The 15255-nt window shown below is 37.4% G+C and overlaps 1 protein-coding gene across 1 annotated transcript; it reads left to right on the forward strand.

Annotated features, from left to right (window-relative positions):
• Positions 1-12091: 12091 nt before the first annotated feature.
• On the forward strand, positions 12092-12613 carry LOC113236745 (histone-lysine N-methyltransferase SETMAR-like). Its single transcript, XM_026472910.1, has one exon. It carries the CDS (start codon positions 12092-12094, stop codon positions 12611-12613), a length of 522 nt encoding a protein of 173 aa, XP_026328695.1.
• Positions 12614-15255: the final 2642 nt, after the last annotated feature.

Here is a 15255-nt window from a genome sequence, read left to right on the forward strand (position 1 = left end):
AGGCTAAACTACGGATCAAATTAGCGTTATAACCCACTGTGGTTTGATTTATGAATGTCGAGGAAACCTTCTAGGCTTTGGACTAATATCGTCGGAAAGATACTTGCGTTTTTGTACAATAATAATGACTACATCGTGAACTTTTTTTACAGTGTAGTTAATGAATGTATGTATTACGTATTTTGTGTATTTATATAATTTATTATGCATATTGTTATTATTTACTTTGTTATCCATTATAAGTACAGCGCGGCATGGAGAGTCACTATTATTTAATTTATCACCATGTATTTCATGTATCTACTGTGACCTATGTTGACGAATAAATAAATGTTAATTGAATTTAATTGTACAGTTATTGTTTAGAAGCAAGTACACTGTTATTTTAATTAATGAATAGAACACTAAAACAGCACAGATTTCATGTTTCAATAATCTGCAAGATTAATGACGTGTTTATCACGAGTCTTTGTTACCCCCTTTAAACTTTTGTAGATTATGAAAATCTACTGAGAAACTTTGAGACGTTTGCCACGTTTTTAAGCTACTCCTCGATCACTTTGCTGACCTCCTTGAGAAGAACGAGTAATAAAACTCTAGGGATTGCTCTTTTCAAATAAACTTAAATGCTATGGAATACAGTTTTAATCATAATTGTGTGGAATCTAGACCCATGTTGTCTTTCCACACATCATTATCTAATATATACTCTTCAATTTTGTAATATGACGTTTCAATTAAAATACTTTTAATGCAAGGTTTAAACTTAGGAAATGATAAACTTAATATGTTCTCCGGAACCTTAATGTAAAAACGTATACAGTTCCCCATAAAATAATCGTTTACCTTAGTTAAACGAAATCGTGGTACCATGGCGTCGTCTATAATTGTGGTCTGAGCACCTCAAGTAACGGGGCTAGGTCAGACACATACAAATTTACATAGCGCCTGACCCGAATTACAATTAGAAATTTTGTGGGAAGTTGAAATGATCTTCCTAAAGGTCAATCTTAGTTAAAACAACAAGTCAAACCTCCCTTGGTAGAGTAAATATGGTCGTCTTTGATAATGTAAAGGCATTCGACGGGCGATAGTCCATACAAAACTGCACACTACCATCCTTGTTGGCCACCATTACCACTAAACATGTCCACATAACGTGGTACGGCACGATACGGACATGATTACCTATTTCTGCCGCCAAGCAGCAATGTGAGCATTACTGCGTTTCGGTTTAGAAAGGTAAGGGTGCTGGTGAAACTAAAGGCACAACACTTGGGCACTTGTCAACTTATGTCTCAGGACGACGAGCGCAGTGGCAGTGCCCATAAGATTTAAAGCTCTGAATGGCACTGCAACTGTTATTGATAGGCGTGTCGCTTACCACCAGGCGCACGACGTGTTCGTCACTTGGTACCATAAAAATAAAGAAATAAAAAATCACAGGAATGTTGTTCCGTAAAGGGTGTAGTGGCTCTCTTTGCCTTAACAGTATCAGCGTTTTTCTGCAATAGAGCAACGAGGCGCAGTTTTTCCTCGGGTAGAACTAATTGTTTGTGGAATTACATACGACATTAATTTTTATTTCATTTGGTTCATACCTGTGGGTTATTCATAATTATGAAGAATCTACATTCTAGGATACTCCATATACCTATCCATAAAAAAATTGCAAACAAATTTTTAAACCACTAGATCGTTGTTGTCTCAATTTCCTGGGTTGAAATAGTATGTACTCTGTAATCAAGTAAAAATTATACGTTAAAGATCCAATTGGCTTAAAACAGTTTTTCAAAGAGTCATTCATATATCTTACAATCAGGAAATTGTACAAAAATGAATTTTACGGCTCACAGGTTAAAGATTTAAGTTTATTTAATACTTCTGGCTACACCTATGTGCTCAGAACTAAAAGGTAGTCAAGGAGACGGAAATCAGATAACTTTGGACATAGACTGTACTGTTATGAGTAAATGTGACTCAAACTCAAATCGACAAACTGCGTCATTGTCTAAATAGGTGCTCATTGCGTTGAGGAAAAACAACGATATTGTGACTGCCATGACTAAATTTATACCTAAGGCTCAACTCACACTGGCGCAGAGTCGAAGCGTTATCAATTAAATAATAATAAATAAATAACGCACACACTCAACAAAGCCCCGCACTAGGGAAACCCTGTGTCGCGGGTGCCATGGACACATACATAGACAACCACAAATTACACCCAAACTCACGAGAGAAACAATTGTAGGCCATACAACTGACCCGGGAATCGAACCTGGGACCTCTGCGTGGCAGTCCGGCATGGTAACCGTTCGGCCACGGAGGCAGTTTTTTTAATTTTTAATTTTTATTTTTTTAATTATTAGACACGTCTTATCCGAAAGAATAACAAGTACAATACCAAGGCGTGACAGAACGACTAGAGCTCTTTTGTTCCTAATTTTAAGTTCTGCGACAAAAACTCGACATTTTTAGTATTCACGGAAGATAGTGCCAGAAACATCACCCTACAGTTTCAATTATAGGGTGATGATGCTGGCACAATATTTTGAGGTGCCAATTCAACCCCTAAGATGGAATGACGACGGGAAAAAGCGATAGCTGAGTAATTATTAATAGTAATCAGATGATATGGGTGACAAAATCAAAGTTTCTACGTCTTCAACTGTCAATTTCCTAGTCTTGGACATGTCAAAAAAATTTTTGGTCACTCTACTAATACAAAGATTTGGTTCAATCCAAATAGTCTGATGTCGATCTGTGTACTAGTGTACTAGATGCGGCGTTCCATACATACACACATTGTGTTTCACTGATGTGCGGTTCCGTGCGGCAACACTTCATTTAGTTGGTTGTCAAACATTAAAAATAGCGAATGCAAATGCGGTCCTCTTTGAAAATTAATTTACTATTGAAATAATTGTGTTAACATAAATGGAAAGTTATAATTATTTACATTGATTCGGTAATTAACGTTGTGGTTTTTGATTAATTTGTGTATTAGAATATTTGATAATCGCGAAATACTAAGCAAAATTTTACACTATCCATCTCGTTTCCGCAAGCATGGAATGAAGTGTTAAAACAATACCAAACATAATATCATACATTTATAAGCAACAGAGTGTTCTGACCACACATAACAGAGTACGTATAATATGCATAAAACAGTTACTATAGGTAGTTACCGTATAAATTTAAAAAATATTAAAAAAGACTAGGCTGCATAGTCTAAATATCTTTGCCTATCTGCGAGAAAAAGTAAATGACATAACATTAATTTCACTCGACTGTAATTTTTTTCCATCGAGTATATATAATGTACTTGATGTTTTTTTCTTATATTTAACTTGTTTTATTCTTTAGTAATTCGTATTCTGTGTGTCGGTATTACAAAAATACTTTAAAAAATATCAGTTCAAAAACGGGAATAACCGTTCACTTTTGTTTTGGTTGTGTGCTGTATATTATACATATAATGACGCTAACACTATTTCACTCAACATTATCTTCCTGCCTAGCTCATTAATAACAGGTATAGACCGTCGCGTCTGTCCCCGGTATTGATACTCTTTGACAAATTCAACAATGAAACAAAACAATATATATCGTTATTGATAGTATTTTGTTTGGAACCTTAGAATAATAACGCATAGAAACCTAGTCCGCACACGCCAAGTGAGGCAAATTGAAACGCTCCCAAATTCCCATATCAACAATAAATATTAGTACAGTCAATTCGGGTAACTTTGAATCGTGGTGTAACTTTGAACGTAGTTGCGTAAAAGATTTCAAAATTTATTTTATGTATGGCGATCTTTTATTTTTAGTATTGAAACTGTGTAAATCGGAACAAAATTGTTAAACGAAAGTTATGAAAGAAAAAAGTAATGTTAAATCATCGATGTGTTAAATTGTATTTTTTTAAACTTTCGCGGTTTTTTCTTGGCGAAAGTAGTTTGGTGTGATTTGTTGCTCAGTTTTAGAATCGGAATTAAATATATAAATCTGAATATTGACTGGTAAGTTTTGGTTTCCACACTTAAGTAGAGGTTTATATATCGCTTTTTTAAAGAATAATTTAATTTTGTTTTGTATTTACGCGTAAAACGAATTAGATTTTGACGACGTTACCAAACAGAGAAATTTGGGTCACTTTGAATGTGTTTGACTGTGTTTTTAGAGAAGAGGGTAGTCTGTTTCCAGGGAGAGTTCTAAAAGTTACTCCTTTGGAAATTACTGTCTCAGTGCTCCAAAAATGCTTTTTAGGAGGTTGGTCTTGGCCTTCTAACGTTGAGACATGTCAAGTTAATAAAGCCGATATTGTGAATATTATAAAAGAGCAACAGCTATCTAGAAAAGGCGGCCGTATTTATATTGATGACGACATTTTATTCAAGGAGTGGGGTGAATAGATTTTTGTTATGTATTTACTTTGCCTAAAATAATTGTTATAGGTGATTCATTTTGATCTCGTTTGATAGCTAAATAAGCGTAGAATTTATTATTAAACAGAAAATTTTCATTTTTATTCGCATTAATTAAAAAATCTAAAAAGAAAACAAGTTTTTCATTTCAACTAAATTAGTTCGTCTCGTTTTATTATGGCAATACCAAGTCAAATGTCGTTTTTGAACGCACTGTCAGGAATATTTGGACAGATTCACATCTAAAAAATATGAATATGTCGTATAATCTAAAAAAACTGTAAAATATCTAGAAAATATACGGTTTCCATATCGAAGGCTAATCTTATTCAAAGTTACCCAAAATTCAAGGCAACTTTGAATGTGACTTTTGTAGCAAATCTAGAACAGTTTTGTTGAATAATTACTAAATTCCTTCTTATAAGAAAGAAAAAAGGGCTTAAAAGAACACTATTCAGTTAATAAAGTAATTGTTAAGAAACATAATTAAATTTGAAATTATTAGAAAAACGCAAAAAATGTTCAAAGTTACCCGAATTGACTGTAATTCCTTTTTATATATTAATTATATTTTTGATACTTTTAATTTTTTTTTGTGATGGGAATCCTAGAAATGAATATATGTTCTCACACTCATGTTTCCACACATGTAAACCAAACGCCGATGCCACGTTTATCAAAGTTATACCAGATAGTTTTTACCAGAAATAAGGTAGATTGTACTGAACACCGAAGTCACGATTGTCAATAACAAGAGTTTGGCACCGCACGAATTGACGCTTATCATTATTGTGGGGCGTTATTTACACAGCTGTGGTTGACAGATCAGTATGGAAATAATATATAAGTAAAACACGAATAGAGAACAAATCTTTTATTGACAGTAATAAATGCATCTTTACTCTTGAGTGTCTAATATATATTGAGTAATCCTAATTCCTATTAAAATCCTATTAGATAGGATGTAACACATAACTGAAAAGGCAGTCAAAGGGTCTACTCATGAATATCTTTTACTATATGATTTTTTATGATGAGTGGAATGACCCTGACTGGTGTTTCAAAGTTATTTGTTACATCAGTATACATAAAGGCATTGTAAAATTTTTATTATTCACTACCGTAATCAAAGTCTGACTCCAGATACTCAACTCCCATTGATTCATCTGAATCGCTAGAGTCGTCATCACATACATTTATAATGAAATCTTCCATTTACTCTGTAATTCCGTCACTTTCTCCGTATCTATTTTCAATGTGAATTGTATGATTCACCATCCTGTTCCATCCCTCTGGAGTTATGTTGTCAAAGTTCTTTTATGAATTTTTCCATTTCTGGTGCCGATCTCGCAATATTTTTACTGGCAACTTTTCGTTTTGCTGTACTCCAAATAAGCTCAATAGGATTGAGATCACAATGATAAGGTGGAAGCCTCAACACCTCATGACAATGTTCCTTTAGAATTTCATCAGCTTTATAGATAGGCTCAGGTTTATGTTTATCAATCACGCACAGAAGTTTTTCTCTTGATTGACAATCTTCAAGAGAAGCCAATTTTGTATTTCTGCTTTGCGACTGTTGGTGTTCGGTGCCTTGTTTATTTGTACCATATGGTAACTAGCATTGTCCATGACAATGACACTAGGTTCGTTTAAATTTGGTATAAGTTTTTCACTCAACCTATTATTAAAGTTGGAAGCATTCACGTCGTGATGATAATCAGCTTTACTGGACTTTGTACTGAACCAATAATGCGTTTGGTACATATGTTTGCAGCTCATATGTGGAATAAACTGTCTATGGCCATTCATGACATTCTATCGGTGGCATCTTTCAAACTCAAATCAAACGTGACTTCCTGTTAAACTCAATAGTTCATTGATAACATAAATATAAATATAAACAAGTAAGGTAATTTGTTTAGATTATAATATAATAATGATATATTGCTTATGCATTTATGTATGTAAGTTCATGTAGGTGTGTATATCTGTTATATGTATATTATCATTATTTATAATTAATAGTCATATTCAATTTTAATCACTTTGTTGTACAATAATTAGTTCTGCGGAGTTGCTTTCTTCATCACGGCTAGACTTGGCTGGTAGAAATCTCTTCTAGAGATAAGCCCCCCCAAGGAGTACACTTTATACGCCTTAAAACTGTTAAATATATAAACAGTCTTAATATGGTATTGATTTAGGTAATAGTTCTCTATAAATGGTTTTAGAAACAAGAAATTGTTCTTATAGACTTATTTCACTCAAGTCAAAATTTTAACACCTTCTTAATACCAAACTACTTAATTAAGTATAATCTCTCTTAAGATTTACTCTTATAGTCCTTATTTTAAGTTCATCTGTAGACCAACTATTTATTTTTAGTAAAATTTGTTCTATACACATTCAGTAAAGTCTGTTAGTACTCTAAAAACTATTGTTCTTAAGTTAATTCTAGATATATTTAATTCATAGACATTCTGTTGTGTTTGTACTTATTGACAAACACGTTATAGTGCGTCTTCAGTAGATTTTATTTAAAAAAATACTACAAATAGGGTTTTTACTCTATTGGACGTTGTAAGAGTTCATGCAAAATGGATAAAGTAAAGAATATTAAAAGATCTGGTGGAGGTGGTGAAACTTGGATATTAAGTCACATCATTCGATACAATCAGTGTTGCCAATCAAAATTGTTCAAAATCCCCAAAAATCACGGTTAAAATACCCAAATTTGGGGAGAGCTAAGTTCATATTCCCCACAAATTCCCCACATCTCGAGTTTTCATTATTTATTAGAAATACATCGCTTAAAAATATAATAAAGAATTAAGAAACTCAAAATGTAATAATCTATTACGTTTGCTGTAAATGTAAACAGAATGTAAAAAGTAAAACTAATTATAAAATTAGATTACCTTAAATTGTTTATTTATTTTAATAATAATAATAATAACTATTTTTTCGGAAATAATATATTATAATATAAATCCGGAAAAATAGACAACCACAAATTACACCCAAACTCACCAGAGAAATAAATGTACGCCATACAAATATTTCTCCCGAACCGGGAATCGAACCTGGGACCTCTGCATGGCAGTCCGGCATGGTAACCGTTCGGCCACGGAGGCAGTTATATTAATTATATTAATATAATTATATTACTTAGATTCAACATTAATCTGTAATCAGTCTGAACAAAATTTTTCTTTGCCTTACAAAATTAAGTAAATTGATTATTTGTTGTGCATTTGGTGACACTATGTTAATGTTACAAATAATCAATGAGTTTCGACCTATATTTAACATTTAAAGTTGACGAGAGGTAAGTTGTGGTGTGGAAGTACCAACTGGTCGGCTTGCCACCATTGTAGGTCTACCGATATGTCCTGTGTAATATGTGTTTTAAGTGTCCTTTGTTTATGCAATAAAGTATTTATTAAAATTTACAGAATGTCTGAACTGAATTTTCTTTAACGAGTCAAGCTCAGCTATTACAATTTACTTTAATTATGTTTTTAATGCTACGACCTATTCAAAAATATTGTATCAACTATGGTTTCCCTATAATAAGAGTAATAACAATTGTCAAAGAAAAAACAAATATTTCACGTGGAATAAGGTAAAATTTTTAAATTAATATAAAAATTGTTAAAAAAAACGCAAAATACCGACCAAAATCTCGAGACGGCGCGGCGTCTCTCCGACGCAGCCGTCTCTTTAAGTTCTAGCTAAAGGACAATGGCCTCCAACTCAATTGTTTAGTGGGAAAAACCTCCTTAGGTAGGTATCTCTCCGCCGAGGAAAAGAAAAGAAAAGGAAAATCGGAAAGGTTATATATTATTACCGACTACTTCTGCCGGCTAAAACCCCACGGTCGCCTTCTCGGGTGCTTTAGCGGGAGGGATTCGGGATCGACTTTGCACACCGGAACCTACCTAGTAACTGGGAGGAGCTACATTCTCCTCCTCCTCATGATGAAGCGAGTCACACGACCCCCATAACCTCCTCGCGGCTGCCAAACTTACTGGCAAACGGAGCCCCCGCTCCGATCGACCGCAGCGGCAAAGATACGCAACCGCCGAGCGGGATCGGCCCTCTCCCGATCGGCGACCTCTTTCTGCCAGGCGGAGGCGCGCGTAGAGGCCCGAGTCAACTTTCTACCTTGTACGCCACCTCCCTGGTCCATCACTCTCTTTCTTGTCGCGTATCGATTTTTTAAATATAAATGTATTGTTTTCCTTTTATTCCATTTTTAGTGGTTACCTTCCGATTATTGTCATTTCACAACATGCTTTACAATATAATTAGACTATATATTGTCTATTTTTACTACATAGAATTTTACTTACTACAATACTATTTGAATTTTACGGAAGTTGCCGATAATATTCCTCGTCTATTAAATAACATTATTAACCTTTGACATTGTAATGTTTTCGTCCATTAGTCCGCTACTGCAATTAAAAGTTTACCTTTACATTTTAGATACAAGGTTACTATTTACGTTTTAATATTCCCCATAATACCAAAATACCGAAGCAAATTTTTTTTAAATGGTAAGTACTGTTACGATGTTGTAACTTATATGATGTCACTGGTTTTATCACAAAGCAGACTTTATAATATAAACACCACGACCTTACATTCACCAACCTGTTACTTAACAGTATAGAGAGGAAAAATTAGATTTGTCTTAGTCAAAAAGGTTTAAATTTTTATTTTGATGAATTCTTTCGATATTGTCTATTATAAAAAGGGCGTTTCAGTACCATGCAGTGAAGCCACAAGGAACATTATGGGTGCGCATTCGGTATGCATAAGTCTATATTTATCCTTAAGATAAAAATTGGATTTCATCTTGTTACTAATGAATTTTGCAAAATTCACAAGACCTAAAACAGCCGTTGCAGGATCAACCGAAGTCGTAATAGCCATTGCAGAGGTAGGCGATACGAAAGTAAAAAGTAGTACACGTTAAAAGCGACAACGGACAAATATATCCAGGAGTATAACACCGTTAAATATTATAATGTCCAGTAGGTAACCTGTATGAAAGTATCTTATACGGCTAGATCGGTGAATGTCGAGTAAAATCATATTACCGCTTGGAGCCCAACGAAACGTACACGTCAGGTAAAAACCACAGGTCGCTTTACACTTGGTTTTAAAATATACTTACGCTATTCAACTGTTGTACGTTAGCTTACTCTGTGATACTTACATTGCTGTTATGATCACTGTAATTTTTAATGTGCAATAAAGAATATTTCATTCATTCATTCTTGAAGTCCCTTTATTCAATACTTTGTTCCATGAAATTTTATTCGTAATTTTTTACAATTTGTATAATTATATATTTTTTATTTATTTAGTTCTAGCCACATGACCCTTATAATATATACCTTAAGGACTAACATACACACATCAAAAAAAGTTTGCGATCAATAGCATAATCTCCTATAATTCTTTAAATTTAACTTTATCAAGAAAAAATCTATGTTGTATGCTTTCTTTAAATAGGAATACCCTGTTTGAAATTAAAATATAAAACTATTTTTTATTATTTATTTAAAAAAATTGAGCCATTAATCATAATGTAATAGTGATAGAAATTTCATAGAAAGAAAAAGACTGTTAAATTAAACTTAAACAACAATTTATTATTAAAAGGTGTGAATTCAATATAAAATAACTCCTCCCCTGGCTCGAATACATGCGAAGATCCTCCTGGGCATGCTGAGGATCAAGTTATCCAGCATTTCCTGGGGTAACCTATCCCATTCTTCAATAGCGGCTTCCCTGAGCTCTGGAACTGTCTGGGGATGTGGCTCACGGTTCCATACTGCTCGTTTAAGAGCATCCCACGCGTGCTCTATTGGGTTTAAGTCGGGCGAGCCGGCAGGCCAGTCTAATCGTGTGATATCGTATTCTTGAAGAGCTGCATTGACTCGTTGAGCTCGATGTGCGGGCGCATTATCATCGACCAGTACAAATTGGTGCCCATGGTTTACTCGGAATGGTCTGACGATATCATCAATAGCAACTGCTTTGTACATGTCTGCTGTCATGAAGCCCCGATACTGGATCAAAGGCGTTCTAGCTCCAATCATAATGCCACCCCAAAAGGACACCGATTTTCCGCCTTGCTGAACTGTTCCAGTGGCAGTTCTTTGTCTTTCATGGTCGCCTGGTCTTCTCCAGACACGGACACGTCGGTTATCTGGATGAGTGCTGATTCGGGATTCGTCAACGAAGAGACAGTTTTGCCAAATGTTTTCGTCCTCACCTTCTTCATTTTGCCGAAGTCTAGCCCACTGCAATCTTCGTTGTTGACGTTGCCGGGAATTGAGCGGAGCTCGCCAAGACCTCCGTGCTCGTAATTAAGCCTGGTGCAAGCTATTGCAAACGGTCTGCGTGCTAACTTCAAGCCCAGAGGCGGCCCTGACTTCTGCTTTTATTTTAGTGGCGTTGATTGTTGGATCACGGGCTGCCAGCAATCTAATATAGCGCTTTTGGGCAGCTGTCAAAACAGTTAAGCGACCGCTGCGGGGTCGGTCAGCTAAATTCCCCATTCCGTGATACCTCTGCAACGTAGCCACGACACAGGATTGGGATATAGCAAGTCTGCGTGCTATTACTCTCGTGGTGTATCCTTCTTCCCTCAAAGTTACTATTCTAGCTCGTAAAACCTCTGATAATCCTCTTGGCATTTTTTCAATCACAACTTTCCGCGAAAAATATCTTGAATCGCTTATAATTGACTAAATCAGATTTCTGAATGAGCGTAAGCTAGGACTGAAAGCCTTTTTATATGAAAAAACAATTGAACGGGGTCATTGTTTTATGTTCTAATTTATTTTTAAATAAAGAATCTAAAAAGATGAAAAAATCATAACATAATCTACAGTAACAAAAAAGATTTCAGTTTTTCGAAGTGATCGCAAACTTTTTTTGATGTGTGTACATACAATATAATAAAACACTATTTCTAACTAATCTACACGTATTGCAATTGTCGGCGACGTGTGGCGCAATCTGGTGTTAAGTAACCGGCCGCGGACCTGCCGATATAAGACAGCCTTCGGCCAAAATTCTTCCTTCATGAAGGTCGACAGATGTTCGGTCGGTACTCTCGCCACAAACGAATTGAAATTCACGTTGTGGCAGGACTCCAACCGCTCGACTCTCAGGGTGTATTTGGTTTTATGTCTGATGTACTCCACTATCTCCTCAGACTTCGTGGAGTAATGCAGCCGCGATAGGTACAGCAGCGTCGTCGGTGTGGCTGGACGCAGCAGGAAGTTCGGTTCTGTCGGTGCTGTGCCATACTGGTTACGGCTGGTGGGCTTCCTTTTCTTCATCTCCACTTTTGTGAAGTCGTCCTCGACGTCCTATATATACCTAGTATTTCTTTTTATGTAAATTGTTTCAATAAATGAGCATGATTGTTGTGGCGAAATACTTGTACGTAGGGCACTCAATAAGTTTTGAGATACTCGATATTTAAAAATGGAACGCACCCGTATTATATGTTTTTAAAAAGCAAATTTATTTAAAAATAGATCACCAAAAGCAATTTACCTAAATTTAAAAAAATGACATTGGTAATCATTTTACTACAACGCTTCCCGCGCTTTTTCTTTGCAATAATGGATCTTAACTGTAAACATTTGCGTGCTATGATCTTCTATGATTTTAAATGTGGTTTAACTGAACAATTGAGTTTGGAACGTTTGCAGTCAGCATTAGATGACTCTGCTCCTTTTCGTGCAACAGTTTTTAGGTGGTTTAAGGAATTTAAAGGAGGCAAAACTAACCTTGAAGATGACCTAAGAGGCGGACGCCCGGAAACAGCAGTTACTGCAGAAAATGTGTGGACATCTGAAATGTTGGTGCGAAAAGATCCACGAATCACGTACACGAACATTGAGAAGATCCTAGGCATTAGTTCGGGGAGCGTCAATACTATCCTGCATCAACATCTTGGAGTGAGGAAGCTTTGTTGTCGATGGATCCCACGATTGCTCTCCGGTACTGAAAAACAGGCTCGAGTGGATTGGTGCCGAGAAATGCTTATACGTTTCGAAAACGGGACATCGAGACGTGTTTCAGAAATCGTTACTGGTGATGAAACATGGATCTATCAATATGATCCAGAAAGCAAGAAGTAGTCGTCGGTGTGGGTCTTGCCAGAGGGACAATTACCGACAAAGTTGCAAAGACCTCGAAACGTCGGCAAAAAAATGGTAGCTAGTTTTTTTTCTCAGAGCGGACATTTGTCGACGTCAATGTTAGAAAATAGTAGGTCTGTTAATTCAGAATGGTACACAACAGTAGCATTGCCAAAAGTTTTCCAAGCTGTGCGGGAGAGGAGACCAAAGACCGGGCTTTGGGGAATCATGCTGCATCACGATAACGCCTCTTCACATACGTCCCTCAGAACAAAGGCGTTTATTAAGGAATCTGGTATAGAAACCTTAAATCACCCGCCGTACAGCCCTGACTTCCGAGTCACCTATGAACTTCTTGACATGCTGTTTAACCGAATCCAAGGTGGTCAGTTGGTAATAACCATGCCATTAGTGGCAGCAGTACTCCATACACGACAGAACAGAACTGTGCTTGGTACAGCTGAAGCAACTTTCAAGAGCGCAGCTGTCACTGGTGGAGTTCTGTAGACTGTTCAGTAGGATTGTAATGTAGCCAAGAGAGTAGTATAGTAGCCTCCGCAGCCTCCGCACCCTCTTACTTCGTAAGTTTAAAGATCAAAGTTTAAAAGGGTAAAGAACTAGTGGTAATAAATCAAGTTTTATAAATATTTATTCCAGTTTTAACAATATTTATGATCTTTAAAGTGTTTATCGTACAAGACATTTTTAATAACTGGTAAACTGCTTAAAAAACTAAGAAGAGAAGACGTGTTCGCTTCCGTGATCCGGCAGGGAGTGACGATGGAACGAAACATAATCAGAATGCGAGGCAAAAGAACTTAATTTTTAGGGGAGCTGAGCAGGTAAGCAGGAAAACTCCGAGTTGGTTGATTTGATGACTGCATATATTTCATGTTTATTACCCTACAGAAGTACCTTATATCTAATCGCATATAGTACATACTCTGACTAGTCAACGACATGCATCGACAGTGGTGCCGTGGCGGCGCGGTGGCGCTGCTGAGTAACGCTTGTATACAAAAATATGCGGACACGTCGCGTTCCTATTCAGTGCGGCCAGAGCGCTGCGATGGCATGTCGTATGCGCAGCTACAGGGCTCCTCCTCAAGCGAAGCGCACAGGTGGTTTTACGACTCGCCCCGATCTTGTCCACGTTACTTGGGGGTTTGAAATGGCTTCTTTGCTCTCGTTCAAAATGTAAGCTGGTTTCAGACGGTCAATTGAGATAACAGCTTGACGTCCTGGTAATTGGATTGTGAACATCTTGTTGCCTCTTTTTAGTACAGGATACGGTCCATCGTAAGGCGGTTGCAGCGGCTTTTTCACAGCGTCAACACGTACGAATACATTTTCGCACTGCTGTAAGTCAGGGTGTACGAATGGGACTTGTTTGTTGCTGTGAGGTTGTGCGGGTACGGGCTTGAGGCTGCTGATGGTACGGCGGAGGCTTGACACGTAATCGTGGTCCATACGTGGTACGTCAGCGCTTGCTTCCGTGAAAAAATCGCTTGGCAGCCGTAGGCACTGGCCGTATGTGAGCTCGGCGGCGCTGACTTGTGTGTCGGTTCGCAGAGCGGCGCGTAAGCCCAGCATGATGGTAGGTAGCTCGTCGATCCAGTGCTTGTTAGGTGTTAGTCTTGCTTTCAGTGCTGCCTTCATTGAACGGTGCCAACGTTCGACTAGTCCGTTGCTCTGCGGGTGATATGATGTCGTTCGAATCTTTTCTGCGCCTAGTATTTTTGTAAGGGCAGAGAATAGTTCACTTTCGAATTGCCTTCCTTGATCCGTTGTTATTTTCGTAGGACATCCGAATCGTGCAATCCAGTTTTCGTAGAACATCTTTGCGACTGATGCGGCGGTGACATCGTGTGTTGGAATCGCTTCCGGCCACCTTGTGACACGATCTACCATTGTGATAAGGTAGCGGTAATCCTGCGGTGAGGTGGGGAGTGGTCCAACTATGTCGACGTGAACGTGAGAAAAACGTTCAGCTGTAGGCGGGAACGTAGCTATGGCGCTGTTTGTATGCCGCTGCACCTTTGCTTTTTGGCATGCGATGCAGGCTTTAGCCCATCTCCCAACGTCGGTGTTCAAGCTGGGCCAGAAGAAACGTTCTCTCATCATCTTGCGCGTTGATCTTATGCCGGGGTGGCTCAAACCGTGTACTGCGTTGAATGCGTTGTAACGGAGTGCTTCCGGTATATAAGGACGTATGCGTGGCGTTGAACATTCGCAATATAGTTGTTTACTTGAATTCGGCAGCATAACCTTTTTTAATTGAAGATTTTCTTGTTTGCGTAAAGTTTGTATAGCGCTGTCCTTGTCTTGCGCGGCGGCTAGTTGCGCGTAATCGAAGGTGGTAGGGCAGTTTATCGCTTCTATTCGTGATAGCGCGTCTGCCACGACGTTATCAACTCCATTGATATGACGTATGTCTGTTGAAAATTCGCTGATGAACATTATTTGTCGAGTTCTTCTGGGCGTTTCGTTGTTTCCGCTAAGCTTGGTAAATGCGTAGGTAAGCGGCTTGTGATCGGTGAAAATAATTAGGTGTCTACCTTCGAATGTCTTGCGAAAATGTTTCACGGCCATATAAATCGCTAACAGCTCGCGATCGTAAGCGCTGTATTTTACTTGAGCGT

This window comes from Hyposmocoma kahamanoa, unplaced genomic scaffold (assembly GCF_003589595.1).
Source record: "Hyposmocoma kahamanoa isolate Upper Pololo Valley unplaced genomic scaffold, ASM358959v1 92, whole genome shotgun sequence".
NCBI classification, from domain to species: Eukaryota; Metazoa; Arthropoda; class Insecta; order Lepidoptera; family Cosmopterigidae; genus Hyposmocoma; species Hyposmocoma kahamanoa.